Genomic DNA, 17,872 nt, shown 5'->3' on the forward strand with positions numbered 1-17,872 from the left:
AAATTAAACAAAAAATAATATATCACGACGTTTCGATCGCAACACAAGTGGTCTTCCTCAGGCAGAAAAAATAATCCAGCAACCGGTTCAGCAGTTCCACTGCTGGATACATTTTTTTCCGCCTGAGGACGACCGCTTGTGTTGCGACCGAAACGTCGTGATATATTATATATATATTTTTTCTACCTACGTGACTTTACTGAAAGAACCAAAGAGTATGGATTCCTGCAGTCACGAAATAATTGTATGAAATTTTACAAAATATTTTAAACAATAACTGAAAAGTGGTGGATGAAAATTAAGTATTTTTATTTTCGCTAAATAAGATGAAACAATACATTTTAAGATGTGCTTCTGTATATATAGATGGTAATGTTAAGAAATCTGACCATTCATGTGAGATAAACAGATCAAATAACAAAACAAATTGTCACCAGACAGGAAAACGAAACTATGCCTGAAACAGACCGAAATTAGCGAGTAAGCGAAACCCTAAAGTGGCTTGGGACATCTATAATAGTGATGTATTATTCAAATGAATCTTTACGTGGCTTTTTGAGTCTTTGGGGGTTTTCTACTGAATTCCGAGTCGTACATGTGCGCTTAAAACAGTGCGACTTTTTAAGCAAATGCTTATCCTAAAAATTATTAACATTCTAACACTTTCAGGAATCAATTATATTTAAACATGCTCACATCAAAAACCACGTATCCTTTGGGGATGGACGTCATTACTATAAGTTGGTTGAGCCCACCACCTCACACGCTACTCTTAATTGGTGCTGTATCAGCAGCATTAACACGTCATCCCATTCTTTGTATGTATGTTTATGAACCTACTCAATCTAAATTCAAAACCACGGTACTGTACGTAATTTGTTTAATGCCAAAGCTCGAAATGGTGACACCTTCCTTTTCCTTTAAGTGAAATGTAATATTTTTTTTCTTTCTTCACCGAAGCAGCAAATACAAAAATCTGTATCTTCATTTGGTTGAGGCAGCTTGTGGCAAGCCACGGATCTCGACTGGCCGTGAAGGCACGTGTTTCTTGTTTTCAATAATTGCTATTTATACGATAACAATTCTAGCAACACACACGTGCGTCGTGATTGCAAGTGCAGTGTGAAGTCACGTGTTTTTATTCTTTAACCAACGTGTTGTTTTCCCCTTAACTTGTCTGTGCTTTATATTGAGATTTGTTTAATGCATATTAACGGTCATTGGTGTGGTGATTAGATATGGTATCTCAGCAGGCACACAAAGATATTGTGTGTTGACAAATGCATGTTGGTAGGCCTTGCAGTCACTGAAACTTTTGAGATACTGGTTAAAATAATGTATCCCCCAAAGAAGAATGAAAAAAACAGGAAATTCGTTATTGAAATTATGTATTTTAAATGTCGCCCGGCTTAATTTTCCTCATGTACAAGTTCAGCTGGCCGTACACAAGCTTGTAGTGAATGTTTTGTAGAAATAAAGCAATTTTCAATTATCACTTGTCTGAGTATTTCAAGAATCAATCCTAAATGTTAACCACGACGCTCCTCCATCTTACACAAACCCGAGATGGGGGTGGCTTCTGCCTGTTTCAGAGCAATGTGCCAGCACCACTGAGCCCCTGGGATGAAATCTGGGCAATTAGCCTCAGCTGGAGCGAGTTGGTGATCTCGGACCATTTCACCAGAGACTACAAACACGCATCACTTAAATTCGGGTCTCACTTGCTGTAATTTGGCCTAATTCTAATCTGGCATGTCAAGTTCATACTTTGTTTTGTGGGGTGATTAACACACGGTGTGGAGAGACATTGTTAGCAGGACGATCAGAAGTCACATTCAAGTGGCTCCACGAGCATCGCAGTACTGGTCGTAACCTCCTGGTTACACCAGCCCACAGGGGATTATTCTGTCCGTCCGTCGTGCATCCGAAAATGGGAGGGGTGGGGCTGGGTGGAGAGCGGTGGGTGGGGCTGGGTGGAGAGGGGTGGGAGGGGCTGGGTGGGGAGGGGAGGGGCTGGGTGGGGAGGGGCTGGGTGGGGCGGGTGCGGAGGGGCTGGGTGGGGAGGGTGGGGCTGGGTGGGGGGTGGGGAGGGTGGGGCTGGGTGGGGGGATGGGAGGGGTGGGACTGGGTGGGGAGGGGCTGGTCACCCCGTGGTGCCCTTATAAAACTCAACGTTTCACCTACTCACGCCGGCTTGTGGCCGCCCTCACAGTCGGGTATATTTGCGGAATACACCACGCCGCCGTTGACCCAGCAGGCAATTGACCGAGCAACCCAACGTTCCTACCAGCTCCCTCCGCAGGAATGTGTTTTTATGGTGTAATCTTTCATGGCCCTTCCCTGACACTTGTCAGGAGGCTATGGATTGTAGTTGAGTCTCCCAGACGGACACTTATTCACCTCAAGATTTCGTTTTGCTAACACTCGAATAATTTGCTGGGTAATTCATGTACTGTGCAATTGGTGATGACATAAAGAAGAAACGCTTTTGAAAGGTTGGTTTAAACGACGATGAAAGTCCAATCATTGTAATGCATAGAAATAAATGTTTGGTAACGAGAATTCCACGAATTACGCGGCAGAATGCTGCCACCTGGTGCAAGAATGTGGCCACTGCACAAATTAACGAGTTCATTCACAATGTTGCAGGCTTGCTGAGATGCAGTTATTCTATAATCTTTCGCAAGGAGGGGACTTTCTAGACTTTTAAATTTGATCTAATTTCTCAACAATGCCACTTTGGGTCCCCATTGTCAGGGAGGTGAACTCATTCACAGCCCTTGGGCAGGATGGAGGCCTGCCACAACGTGTTGTTGATCATGGTGCTTATTTCACCATACTTCACCACACTGGTCACTGCTAGTTTGTTCATTAGCTGCATTTTCATTAAAAAGAATTATATGATGGGATTTTTTTAAATGCAAGACTCGACGTAACAAACACATTTTCTGAGGTAACATTGCGCATTTCGTAAGGCCACTGTCACAATAAACTGCAAAAACCTCGCCAGTGACAACCTTTATGGCACTGTGTGTGGTTCGTTAGCTCTGGCAATACCGTACATATTTCAGTTCTTTAGCGTCAATATACTAATGCCTCTGTTGATATGTAAACTCTGACTTTAACATAGCCACTTCCGTGACCAGTTACATGCTAATTCCTCACATTAACATCATGCGAATCTCCCAGTTACATGCTAATTTCTGACTTTGACATCCTGCTAATTCTCTCACATTAACACAGCTTATTCAATGCCAAACTCTTCTGTTGATATGTAAACTCCTTTGTCAGGGCGCTCTTGTCCTCCCACCCAGATTAAAATACGCTGCCAAGCTTAGCAGTGTTCATACTCTTGGGTTTTTTCGGTAAAGTCACGTAGGTAAAAAGAAATAATAATAAAAATTTATAATAATAGAAATAGTAATAGAAAGAAAGTATGTAAAAATAATAATTATTTTATTATTTTATTAATATTTTATTTCTATTTTTTTATTTTTTACTTTTACCTACGTGACTTTACCTAGAAAACCTAAGAGTATGAATCCTTGCCGTCACGAAAGCTTCAAATCTAGAACATATCAGTGTTCATTGGAGCGCTGTCTTTCAGACAGCTCTGTCGTCTTCACCTGAGGACGGCTGCTTGTGTTGTGGCCGAAACGTCGTGAGAATTAGATTTTATTATTTATTATATTTGTATGATTGTATTATGTTTTATTTTTATAATGTTTTATTGTTATTATTTTATAATTTCCCTTCTACGCGACTTTACCGAAAAAAAACAAGAAAAAAAGAATACCGTAGTGACGTAGTACATACTTTACCTATATCATGTGAAGTGGTGAGAAAATAAAAAACGCGTTTTTTACTCGTAAATCGATTACATCGCGGCCGCCGTAGCGGGCGTGGCCATTGCGAATAATGGCGGGAAAGCGCGCGAATGCGATACCAACAGCATCATCAGAATAGCGACGTTAACAATTAGTAACATAATTAGACATTAACACGAGAATTATATAACAGGCGTAAGTCGCTAACGCGGCCGGCTGTGGTCGTCTGCAGTAACCGGCATGGCTCCCCGCAGGAAGCGCGCTTCGCCTGCAGGTTCGGTGGTGTAGGTTTCGCGGGGGGGGGGGGGGATGTAGGTTTCGCGGGGGGGGGTCCAGATGTCTTGTGACCCCCCCCCCCCCCAGCCATTTAGTTATCTAAAACTATCTAAGTTGCCTAAAAATGTAAAAAACTATATTTTAGTAAGGCTTATTTAAAACATGCAAATGAAAACATGTTCGGGGGTCGATTAATTGGGGGGGTGTCACAAGACATCTGGACCACCCAGTGCACGGCATTCGTGTGTGCCCCGCTATCTTTCTATAATGTTTATGAGCATATTCTTGGGTCTTCCGGTAAAGTCACGTAGATAGGTTGAAAGAAAATAAAACAAACTTTTGTTATGTTATTTTTTACACTTAAAGCTCCGTGACGAATGTTATTTTTGTTATTTTCTTTGAACCTATCTACGCGACTTTACCGAATTGACCCAAATAATATGAATCCCTGCAGTCACGAAAGCTTTAAGTCAAGATTTGTATGCGAACATGCCGCCCTGCGTGGTATAATGGTGTTGAGCACTCCGGGTTTGCAAGCCAAATGCCCTCGGGGTCGATTCGATCTCCCGGCACGGCAGGTTAAACGACGGGAGTCGTGATCCAGCACCCCATCTATCACCACCCGCCACCGCTGTTAAAGTGTGGGTGATCCCACCTCTTCCAAGACGTCCGAACAGCGTGGAAAAGTAGGCCAAATACCCTCTAGAGCTCCCTCGAGAGGCCCTTGCACCAATAGTGTTTAGTTGTCCTATTAGCATGGTTGGCTGCGTACGGAACGAAAGAAGTTCAACATATATAATCTTTATTTAGGTTGGATGAATCCGATGAGCTATGAAGCTCTTGTTCACTGATGTCCAGTATTGGTGGGTCGTACATATACAGGGCATTGCAGGGCTGCGCCTGTACCCTTTACTGTGCACAGCACGGTGGACGTGAGCTGCCGTCAATAATGGCATCGTGGATTAACTTTCTTTATCTGCGGGGTAGGAAGAAGCTCTTGGAGCAAGGCAGGCTGCAGAGGAGTTGCGTTAGTGCAGCACTTGTGCATCTGGCCACTGTGCAGCAGAGGCTTGAACCGAAGAGGAAGTCTGCCCGTGTGTCTGAGGAGGAGCGGAGGAGAAGCCCTGAGGATGGAGGGCAGCAGACTGACCGCTCGCACAAGGCTGATGCGGCTGATGCGGCTGCTGCTGCCACCAAGAAGTCTGCTGCTGCTGCCAAGAAGTCATCAGGGTCAACCAAGGGACCCCGGGAGCCGTACACATGCTGGCTGATGAAGTCCGAGCCAGAGAGCCGCTTCGAGAATGGAGTAGACATGAAGGTGAATGTTGCTGTCGGTCATCGGCACTGTCGTCCAGAGCCTCGGTGAAACGGGTCCCTAGAATATATTGTTGCGTAGAGAGGCCAGAAAGTGAGTTTCCTTGCTGCGCGACAAGAACACATTTGCACCTTCGTGTCGCAAAATAGAGATGAGATTTATACATTTCGCTTTTACCCATAACAACTGCTTATAAATATCAAGTTCATTATCTTCATCACCATTATAATCATCATCATGACCACCATCATACTTCACCAGAATCATCGCTACCACCATCACCATAATCACCACCACAGCCACCATTCCAGCTCGCATGACAACCATCATCTCAATAAAGCTAAACATGGGAAGTGTTATCCCTACAGAAGAACACAAGTAAATGCCAAGAGTGGCATAGTTTCAGTCTCTTTTGCAAGTGAAATGGCAGTGTTCTGTGAGCCAGTAAAAGCAGCAAAAAATACAATTTCTGTGGATGTAATGGCTTTGTCCGGTATAACATTGTGTGAAATGAAACGCAGCAGGAGGGACTGATTGTTTTGAAATGTCCTTTAAGCTGAAGGCCTCATTACTACTTTTTCGTGTCCAAAGGAATTAAAACGTACATTGCCGCCACAGCATATGGGCTTGCTGTTTCAAAGAGCAGTGAAAGTTCATTTTGACACTGCCTGCCTGCGTGCTTGTCCATGTGTGTGTTTTGAAAATTAGAAATAATACTAAACTTGGAACGTTCTATTTTTTTTCTCTGTTCCTTTGTAGTTTGGCATTGAAGATCTGGCAGCCCTGCCAAACCGGATGTCATGTTGGGATGGAGTGCGAAACTACCAGGTACATCATCGACTCCCACCAATGTCTTATGTCGACAAAGAGCATTTCTGTTTTGTGTGCATCCGTGTGAGCAGATGTTAGTCAAATTATATTTGTGTATATATTCAGAAATGCAAAACTCTGTCGATGTAAGAGGACATCATAATTTTCATCTATTGTTAAAAGTGAATGATCTGTATTAATTATTCCAATTGACTGATTTGTTTGGTAAAATTAACTGATGCAATATCAGGACAAATATCTGATATAAACAGAGGCAAGACAACATCTACAATATGCTTTACATGGTAACAAGGTAATCCATTGGCCTGTATTGCTCAGCTTGTATTCAGTTTGACCAAATCAAAGGACATGGGCTAAAAGACAATGCCTTTTACTTCTCCTGCACTCCGATTCTTCTTTCAAGGTGGCCTTTTCATCCTGACGCGTTAAAGCAAACAGCGAAGGGATCCATCACTGGGCTCAATTTGTGGAGCTTCAAAAAAGCACCTGCCACCAGACCAGCTAACTCTTTCAATTCTCTTTCCATTACACTGTAATCCCTCCCAGAATTGAGAATGGACTTGGGCTGCTGGAGCATCTGAGTTGCTGCAGGTGCTGCTATTGAGCAGCCATCACAGAGGGGATTCACGTTCAATAAAAATCAAGTCACACCCTTGCGTTGAGCAGCTCTGGGATCTATTATCTTCTAGCAGATAAAGCCAGGGCGAAAATGTTACCAAATAATTGCAACGTTGGAGTGCATTGTTTGTTGTGGGCAGTTCCAATAAGTGAAGTTCCAACCGGGGAACTCACACTTTGCATTGTGAATGTACGTGCAAAATTGGTGCATTTGTGTTTTCCCTCATTAAATGTAAATACAAGAGTCTTATCTATATTTCTGAAAACCGCACCGAGTCTCATGACTGCAAACAGTAGGGTTCAGCATTGGAAGGCAGGGCCAATTCCATGATGTGGATTTTGCACGAGGGATTAAACCAGTTGCTAGAGAAAATACACATGTAAAAGGGAATAATGTTTCAAATTCAAAACACATTGGCCAGTAACATATTTGCTGCACTGCTATCCATTGGCTACATCTAAACCCAGCAGGTCGGTGGCCCACAGTGACATTCACACAATTTCACTGTGGGAATTTTAGGTGCATGCATTTGAAATAAATTAAATGGGCTTAGATAGGGCACAAGGGAAGGTACCCAGGGAGAGGGAATGTACACAAGGCCATGATCAAAGGTGAGATGGATGCTGGTGATTGTGAAATAATTTCCTTCGGGTTGGGCATGAGTGCAGGACTTGAGAATCGATGGAGCAGCATCTGAATTATGGGGATTTTACAGGGCTGAGTTTTGCAGTGGTCCTTCCACAATTCGTGCTGTGTTTCTTTTAGGCACGTAATTTTATGCGGGCAATGAAGACTGGGCAAATGGCTTTTTTTTACCATAGCAACTGCAAAGTACCAGGCATTGCTGGATTGGTCAAGGTATGTTCATTTTAATTTTACACAACAGTACCTAAAGATGTTTTTCTCTGATACCTTCTCACCGTTTTCCCATTCAGCTTGCCCACTAGGAGGTTATTCCTCTGCTAGTCCAATAATGTTACTTCCTTGTAATGTCTTCCGTTTCGAAATCTCATTTCTTTAGAACAGTTTTTTCTGTTTAGTTTGTTCTTCCCCCGCACCTCCGATTAGCATAGTTGGCTACGCACGGTGCGAAAGAAGTTCAACATAAATACATACCTTTTTTCTTCACCATACTTTTTATCCAGGCGAAAGGCAGACTTATTGTGGTTTTCAGCCGACAACTTCCCACTGCTCAGCAAAGCACTCCCCTAGTTTTGTTCCATTCCTTCCGAGAAAACTAATAATAATATACAAATTTTTGTAAGGCGCCTTCCACGAATGTCTAAGGCCGACAGACAATATACAGATGACTTAAACATCCCATCGCGCTCCTATTTCTTTATGAACACATCGAAGATTTACCGCAGTCACATAAAATAGAGACGAAACAATCCTCCAGATCTCTAGTCTGAATTTGATCTCGTTCAGTACATGAAGGTGATCAAACTCCATGGGCAGAACGCCTGGAGGTGTCCACTGCAATTATTGTCACTTGTTTCCACTTACCTCTATCCTGTGCCAGCTTGCTGAGGCGATGCACATCTCTCTGGCACCAATCTCTTGTCATCCAGCCACCCTCGACAGGGTCTTCCTCTTCTTCCAGTTCCCTCCATTATTCCCATCATTACAGTTTTATTTTTATTTTCCTGTTCTCCATCCTGCATATCTACCCAAACAAGCTGTTTCCTTCTCATTACCGTTTGCATTAAGTCTTCTGTTATGTTCAGCCTTTTTCATACTTCTACATGTGGTCACTCTTTGTATCTAACTAAGATGTGTTGTATTTTTTTGCGACAGATAGTTAAGGAAGCCTACACAGACCATACCCAGTTTGATCCCAAGGATGCACATTACGACCACAGCAGCAAGAAGAGCAGCCCCAAGTGGGACATGGTAAGGGTTAAGTCACCACATTTCCAGACTTGAGCATCACAGTGGTCTGCTGTACACAGTATAATTTAACCGACGATTTTGAATGAACCCTCAATTTATTTGTAGAATTGTTGCACAAAAGGTCATGGTTTAATGTTGCTACACTGCGTTGTTGCAGTGAAGCATTTCAAAGTTAATTGTGGTGGAGAAATGCTTGTTTTACTATCTCCACTTTGTTTTGCATGTACGTGCATAAATATAAATTCAGTTATTTTGTGATCATCTGAAAGTAGGATCCTCATTAAAACGAGTCCAGACACTCAGTAAATAGATGAAATGTTATAAATGTTCACCAATTCTGCACAATCCAACCCTTCCTCTTGAGTCAATGGATTGGCTGTGTGGCTGATTGGATGTGTAATCACTTTTAATAAGAATATTTTATTACGTTTGTAATTCGCGCCACTATAATGCAAGGCCTTCACGAAGGCGCTATGTTTCACAGACAGTCTGCAGTAGTTTCACAGTAGGTGGTGATTGTTGCTATGTATAATTCCAATTGAGTAATTTGCAGGTACTTTTTTTAATTTGGCAAACTTGGGCTATTTTATGGGGAGGGACAGGTAAAGTGAAGGAGGAAGCATTTTGTGAATTTTATTTTTTTAAGGTTGGGAGTCACAGGTTGGATATTTTGGGCGCCACAGTGGCGAGATGTTAACTACTTCGCCTGGTATGCGAGGTAGTTAACATCTCTCCACTGTTGCCCGCAGGGTCTGGAATGCTATCACCAATAAACTGCAACTTGGATCACTACCTGTGAGATCTTCACTCAAAACTGCTCTTGAGGAGTTGTACACCCCTAGCTGCCACTATTCAAAATGGCCTGAATTCAAATGTATCATTCCGGATGACCGCTGCAAAGTATGATCTTGAGTTTTGATTATAGTGTGCTGATCTTTAAAGGTGTATTGAAAATGTTGATTCTGCTCCTGATACTCCTGCTGTTATGGAGTGACTCATGCAGCCTGCTATGGCTGCAAAGTTTGGTCGTACATGTTATGTATATCGTTTATTATAATTGGTTTTTTACCCATCTATCTGGCAACAAAACTGACACCTTTTTACAAGGAGTCGTGTTTGCATAGACCGCAATACCTGCAGTCATAATACAAACAAAAGACATAACTCTGATAATGTGCACTGTCCTTGAGACAGCTGTCTCGGGTGTTGCCGGATAGAAGGGTAAAAAACCAATTATCATATTTTTACTGGCAAATGAGGTTCTCATAGTATTTCGTTTATTGTTACATTTGAATCACAGTTCCTATGATCACTGTTACATTGTTTTATAGCTTTATTTAGGTGATTTTGAAAACGTTTTGGTTTAGCCATATTTGTTTGTTGTAGTCCAGAGTTAGCCTGATAACTTGAATCTACATTGTCTTATGGTTGTTATTGTTTGACTTGCATCCCACTGGGATTTTTGCACACATCGTTGAAATGCGGTGTTTTTTCTGGAAGACCGCTGTTTCTTCCTGGATTTTTCTGTTGCGTGTAGTCACAGTAAGATGTTTCGTGTTCATGTTTTTGTTTTGTTGCGGTTGCACCCGAGTCAATATCCGCATGGCTCACAGGGTTATACCAAATAAATGAAACTGAAAACTGAAACTGTTGACTCTATCGACCCTCACGCCTGTATATTTGGAGTTTGCATGTTTTCCTCATGGTCGCGTGGATTTTTCTCCGAGTCATCCGGTTTTAACCCTCCACGTTTAGAAACATGCATTTAGAGTATTTGGCTGCTATACATTTCCACGTGATAAGCCACTTCGTTGAGCTATCGTTTGTGGCCAGGTCACTTCTGAATTAGAGCTACATAGCTCAGTCAGCCTTACTGAGAAAATAAAAATAAGTTTAGTTTATAGTTTAGCTTGAGCTGAGAGTTAGGAACGAGGGTGCGCGTGGGCTGCCCGCAGGTGGACGTGCAGTTTGAGAGGAGGACCAAGCGCTTCCTGCCGCTGGCCGAGCTGAAGGAGTGGCACCTGAAGCACGCGTCGGAGGGCGGTCCGCTCCGCTCCGTCGCCCTGTTCACAAGCGCTCGCCTCTCGGTGCAGCCGCTCACAAAGGGTGAGCCGTCCTCTAACCCCGACCTTGACGCTTACACCGCCGGATACGCTTTTTCGTACGGCTTTTGAAATGCAATTGACAAAACAAAACTGCATTTTGAGTTTGATAATCCATTGAATGGCATCAGGTGTAGCTTCATGTACAGCAATCTTATCTCCTGTGTAAGTGTATAATGGGCAGTGGTCGTATATGCGATGGACAGATTGCACTTTATCACATTCGTAATAGGACAACCTTCATATTCAACTATTTGTGAAGGATAGCCATCCTTGCCATTTATTCTTCGAACACAATTAAGCAAGGCCCATTGCCTTCTATGAAGTCTGAAGCCAACTGTATTCTACGTCGCATCTTGAAATAGTTTTTGTTCGGGACGTCACAGACCATCGACACTTGCACACACCTCCAGAGTGATTCTCATCATCTACGTAGGTGGTGGACTTAATTGTTTCCGCCTCTGTAGTTTACATTTATCGAATAATTTTCTCGTTAATTTTGCACCTTAAAGTACAGTGACATACAGCATTTCTAATCAAACTGTTCGTTCTTTGGAAAGTGGTGGATCAGTGGTGGGTGCTGGATGCTTAAAAGCTTTATTGTAGTGCTATTATGAGGAAATGCATGTGGGGGCGCTCTTGCACTGTTCATGACACTGCTGTTATTGTTGCAAACATAAGATGCTGTCACGCACAGCGCTTGCGTAGCTCTTACATAGTACGCTCTTAAAAACTGGTACTCATCAATCCTCGATGGATGTCCTGTGTGGTCGCATATTCATTATCATGGAGATCGCATCGGTTATGTAAGTATTTTGATGTAGACTCGGATTTGCACCTGGTTTGGGTAAGGGTTTATGTTGATGTTAATATTTGTATTTATTATTATGGCATGCCACAGACAAATGATCAGAGGGAATGTATTTACGCTTTAAACCGTGGTTGGAAAGCATATACATATTTACGCATAGTCATTCATATTGAGGCTGAGACCACCAACTCACTCATCTCTCTACAATTGATTTGGTATTGTTACTGGTAGGAACCTCCTGGTTACACCAGCCCACATGGGATTATTGTATCTGCCCGCCGTGCATCCAAAAATGTGAGGGGTGGGGCCGGGTGGAGAGGGGAGGGTGGGGAGGGTGGGGCTGGGTGGGGGGTGGGAGAGGTGGGGCTGGGTGAGGAGGGGCTGGTCACCTCGTGGTGCTCTTTTAAAACTCAACGTTTAACCTACTCGCGCGGGCTTGTGCCCGCCCTCACAGTCGGCCATATTTGCGGAATACACCACGCCGTCGTTGACCCTGGCCATTGACCGAGCAACCCAACGTTCCTACCAGCTACCTCCGCAGGAATGTGTTTATTGATGACGACCTGGGATTCCATATGAGGACTCTTAGCATTGCCAGCTCCGTGCTCTGACATGACCATTGTTTTCTTAAGCAACCTGAACTTCTTTGTGTGAGGGATATTTAAGAACAAACTCTTTCCTTATGGATATAATGTTTGAGTGCGTGTGTACGTTTCATAACCCAGGCTCAAAATCTGTTCACAGAATGTGATTATTTATTCATTCACCTATGATGTAGCATGCTTGGAATTAATTACAGCTTCTGTTGGCTGAAGCGATTTCCTTTCCAGTATGTCCAGCAGCCAAGCTTGCCTCGCTAATTAACAGAACGTAGGAATCAACATACAACGTGTAACTACATGGAACATGTCTTTTTTATGCTGACAATGGCTGTAGGCACATCCCATGCAAGGTTTTTTAAAGATAACCTTGTAGGTCTGGCGTTACAACGATCCAATGTCAATGCTCCACCCTCGACAGACACGACTGTCATCAGCTTGAGAGCGTTAAGAGTAATGTTTGCACTGGACAGCGGATGGTGTGGTCAGCACACTTGCCACCAAGGCAGTTTTGACAGGTTTGGCAATTCAAATCATTTCTGTTATCTGGTACATGTGAAGGGTATTTTAAGTATGTTCTTTTTATCCTTTAAAATATTGAAAATGATGGTGAGGTCTAGTTTGTTTTAACAATGCTCTCACGCTATATGGGTAAATCTTTGACGTTGTGTGTGCACATATGTTAATATCGAGTACGAACCCAACTTGTACGAACAACATAATAAAGGAAAAAATGGCATGGGCAGTTAACTTGTATTTGGAGCTATTTAATTATCTTTTGTAGTCCAATCGCTAAAGTTCGACATCTATGAACGTTTGTTTTGCAGAAGAGTTTGATTTTGTGCTGAGCTTGGAGGATGAAGAACCCGTTTGAAAAAAGGACAACGATCGATCATCGCCCTGGCAAACGGGACATCTAAAAGTGGCAATGCATCTCTTGATTTTCAAAAGCACATTGTTATCGTGTCCACTTTGTAGTCAATGCGATGTCAGTTGTTACTTTTATGTATGTTTCTGAAAATGTAAACAATTTAACAAAACATGCCAATATGTTTACAACATTTTCTACTTCTTCTCATTTGTATATTTAGCTAAACTTGCTCTTATGATCAGTTTGTCAGTCGTAACAAAAAAGGGAAATTGTCAATGAGAAATACAAAATTAACCAAGGGGGGGGGGGAAGCATTCAACGTACAGTTCTAGACACCTTCAAAAAAATGAAAGTTGACTGGTTCTTTCGGTAAAGTCACGTATAAAATTAATAATGGAATACGACGTTTCGTTTGCAACAAAGCAAACCATCATCTTTCATAACTGATGATGGTTGCTTTTGTTGCAACCGAAGCGTCGTATTCTATTATTATTTGATTTTATTTTCTACGTGACTTTACCGAAAGAGCCAAAGAGTCATTCCTGCAGTCACGAAAGCTTCGAATCTAATGAAAGTTGAGTTTAGCCCTTTAACGTCGTGCCAATAAGGCAAACGTGGCAACCAATTAGACGGGGCAAATTTGACAAAGCGCTCTGTGTTTATTGCTTTAGCCAGAACACAAAGTTGTACATCTTCGAGGTTTTGGGTTTGAATCTGGACAGCCAGCTTTTCAAGTGTTGTAGGTTTGTCGTTTCGACAAGGTCAGCTTACTACATTCAGTTTTAACACTCACCTCAGCCTAGCCTCAGCTCAAACTGGTGACATTTGTAAATGTTGAGGATGATAGACATTACAGTGAATGGCTTTTAAAGAAAGTTGCTGCTCCCAAACAAGTTTGCTGCGTGATATACAATATAATACGTTTCACATATTGGTATTGATTATTGAAATGCTGAGGTGTTAGATTCAATATTTCAAACTTGACATGGGTTCAGAGGGGAGGGTAGCTGATGTATTAGATTCATGCAGACAAGAGGAGGGGTTGGAAATTGTGGAAAGTTTGCTTTATGACATGTGTACATACGTTGCTGTTATTGCAGCTCAGAAAGGCATCCTAAAAATCACGACTTCTTTACACAGACAATAAATGCCAAAAGACTCTCTCGTGTCCCCATGCACCCGCATTTAGAAAGCAAGTACCCTCAGGATTTGGCTGTTTGCGATGTGCAGTACACTGAGACCGCTCAATCCAAATAAATAAACTGGAAACCTCTCCGATATGTCTTCGAGTTGTGTTGCTTGGCATGATGTCTGCCGGGTAAAAAAGCTTCCAGCATATGGAGCGCAACGTTGGGCAATGCATATCATGGTAAAACCCTGAACACACTTTGGGAAAGCTATACGGCACAACCACGAAAACCTGCGCAACAGAAAACCAGTTTTGCTGGCAATACTGTATTCTATCCAGAAGCCACATTTTTATAATACCCAAAAGTAAAATTGAGATTAAATGTGAAAAGGTCATTCGGCATTATGGAGGAGGGACGCGTTGGAGGTGCATCCCAATAGCCAATTAGACCCCAAACTAAACCTGACCCCATCATCCCTTGGGGTTAATCCAGCCTGCAGTCGCCTTCGCCCACCGTCTCACTTTTGGATATGACCTCACTTTAGAAATGATACTCCATTTTCCCTTGGAGTGCCATGCCTCCGTGTTTCCTGACTGCAAACGTTTTCGGATACAGCACTATTTGAGCTCCGCGAGCAACGTCCCGTGTTGTGTAAGCAAGGTCCTATGGAAGGTGACTGGCAATAGTTTCAATAAAAAGTAGCAACAATGTGCAGATTATGAGATGCAATAAATGGTCAGACTGCCTTCACACATACAAAGTTTAAACACATTCCTGCGGAGGGAGCTGGTAGGAACGTTGGGTTGCTCGGTCAATGGCCAGGGTCAACGGCGGCGTGGTGTCTTCCGCAAATATGCCCGACTGTGAGGGCGGGCACAAGCTGGCGTGAGTACGTTAAACGTTGAGTTTTATAAGGGCACCACGGGGTGACCAGCCCCTCCCCACCCAGCCCCACCCTCCCCTCTCCACCCAGCCCCACCCCTCCCACGGACGGACACAATAATCCCCTGTGGGCTGGTGGAACCAGGAGGTTCCTACCAGGAAGCCACACGCATCGTCTGGGAGTGCTTCACTTCAGCAGCAGTGGTTCAACACACGCAAACTCTGGATATAGTTGTGTGGTTAATCTTATGACACTTCACTGATAATTTAATCTGCCAAAGGACGTAAGCATATTTTTTAAACTCATAACTCCAATAGTATTACCAGGATATATGCAGTTGGCAAATATTGATCATAAAGATAGCAATGAATTCAATCGCACATACGTTCACGTAAACGTGTTGTGCACATTGGGAGTGTTTTAGTTTCACATTCATATTGTCCTTTCATACTGACATCCAGAATCTAGCAAGCTGTTTTGTACATTGTGGTGTTATATCTTGAAACCTATTTTATAAGTGGGAGACAATATACAATAAAACAGTAATATTTCAATCTTCTGTTGTCTTGTTAATTATATTGTTCATTGGGATGTAGAATAAACTTGAAGCACTACTAACACCTCCACTTAACTTGTCTTATTGATTCTAGATTATCACTGGATGTTGAGTTTCCCCATGATTTGTGACCTCCCTGTCGAAGCTAATTTTGGCTTATCCAGTTTATGGTGATTTCATATGCTTCAAGTGAGAAATTGGAAGGTAATTTGAGTGAATTGATCAGTGTTTCTTCCACCAGATGTGTGCATGAAATCCAAGTATCTTTACAGAATAACCAGTCCGTTGACAGCCCAATGTTGCTCCATTATATATTTTCTTCCGATAACAATCAATCGATCCGCCTTCATGTGTTAACTATAATTGGAAAACCAGAGACTCGACTAAAAGGGAGCTTACTAATTGTGTGGATCACATTTTAAAGCAATGGTGCTCGGTTCCCTGGTAAAATAATAGCATCTTGCATCAAGATGCCTCGAGCCATCCATGAGCAACGTGTGATCCAGAAAGTAGTCCTTGCTACAGAAACCACAAGAACAGAAACATCTAGAGCATTTGATGTGTTACAAACCATGCCGAAGGTCACATAGCTCAATGTAACACGAGCATTGGTACTTGCTTTTATTCTCCCGACTATCATTCGGAAGGCACATTGTTGTTTGCTGGCTCCTGTTGCCTGTCAGATTCCCAGTGGAACTGGTGTACGGGGCCTCTCCTCGCTTACGAATCTTGGTGAAGTTGAAACGAGATCAGGGTTGCTTTGTTTAAACAAATGGCTCGAATGATGAAATGTTTTTATTTTGTCATTGAGTGATTTTTGTGAAATTACTGCATTCTTCAAACATGGTCATTTGTAATTTACACATGTCAGTCAGAATTTTTTAATTAGCTTTTTATCACGTGTTGCAAATTTGGAATGATTTCATTAGCTTTGTTCGTGTAATTGTGTGACGAGTATATATTAATATATTAATTTGAAAGCTGTGGACTTAACTGTAATGTCGGCATATGTATGTGTTAACACATTTGGATTGTTTTGAATGTGTACGATTCAATTATAAAATATTTAAATGTTCATCTCAAATGTATATATTTTATTTAACAAGTGTTGAAGATGCGAGCCACTGTTGGGGTCCATACCTTGTGTGCCAGCATTGCAGGCTGATGGGACTGTGGCCTGGATGCTGGCTTCAAGATTTAATAACGTTTAGAAATTCACCCAATATAATTTCTCATCAGTACATTATATTATAGCTGTGTAAATGGTTATACCACCGTCAATCGGAAGGACATGTGTGGTGGAGTAAAGCGTTGAGCCCAACACGTCCAGCTTGTGGTGGAAGAGTAGGCCAAATACCCTCCAGAGGGACGTCTATAACTTCTGCTTGTGGAGGCCATTCTGATAGCAGCAGAATACGCAAGCAAGCAATTACAGGGCTGTATCTTTACTATTTACATAAATTTACATGTATGGGCTTTCTATGGAGAGACTGGCTTCCAACATAGGAATGTTGAATTTATGGGGTGCCATGGTGGCAATAAGTTAATTCCCTTGCTTGCTATGCTGGAGTATTTGGGTTCAATCCTGACCCTAAAACCTGTATATTTTGAGTTTGCATGTTCTCCCCGTGGTCGCGTGAATTTTTCTTGGGGTCCTACAGTTTTTCCCTTCACATTTAGAAAAATGTGTTTAGTGGCTGCAACAAAAATTCCACATGCTAGACCACCTCGTTGAGCTAGCATTTGTGGCCATGTTGCTTCTGAAAAAGAGTGATATGGTAAAATAAAAACTTGGTTTAGAGCCACATAGGTGAGTGCTGGCCGAGTGTTTATTTGAACATAGATACATTTGGGTTTGACGTTTGTTACAAAAGCATTTAAATGACAAGCGTTTTCTTAATTTGGTACGATCTGTGTTTATAGTGAAGCATTATGAATTCTAGATCTTGCTACAATGTTCAAACCATAAATCACAAGTGCCTCGAAGTGATTTCATAGGGGTTTGGCAGATGTATTTACATAGCAACGAGGCTGCATTGTAAACTATACACGTGTAGTGACATAGAATTGGTCACTTAGCAGCATAGCGCTGGCTGCTGGCAGGGAAGGGAATCTGCAGCTTGTAGCAGCCCTGACTGACAGCAGGCCACGTGATAGAC

At 42.4% G+C, this 17,872-nt stretch overlaps 1 protein-coding gene across 1 annotated transcript; it reads left to right on the forward strand.

Moving 5' to 3' along the window:
• Window positions 1–4,303: 4,303 nt before the first annotated feature.
• On the forward strand, window positions 4,304–14,422 carry THYN1 (thymocyte nuclear protein 1). The gene is made up of 6 exons (XM_061550858.1): window positions 4,304–5,421; window positions 6,178–6,246; window positions 7,634–7,726; window positions 8,666–8,761; window positions 10,717–10,867; window positions 13,101–14,422. The coding sequence occupies exons 1-6, from the start codon at window positions 4,954–4,956 to the stop codon at window positions 13,145–13,147; spliced, it is 924 nt and encodes a 307-aa protein (XP_061406842.1). The 5' UTR covers window positions 4,304–4,953; the 3' UTR covers window positions 13,148–14,422.
• The last annotated feature ends 3,450 nt before the right edge of the window (window positions 14,423–17,872 follow it).

The sequence above is a fragment of the Lethenteron reissneri genome, chromosome 13 (assembly GCF_015708825.2).
Source record: "Lethenteron reissneri isolate LAM-NWPU_2019-01 chromosome 13, ASM1570882v1, whole genome shotgun sequence".
NCBI classification, from domain to species: domain Eukaryota; kingdom Metazoa; phylum Chordata; class Hyperoartia; order Petromyzontiformes; family Petromyzontidae; genus Lethenteron; species Lethenteron reissneri.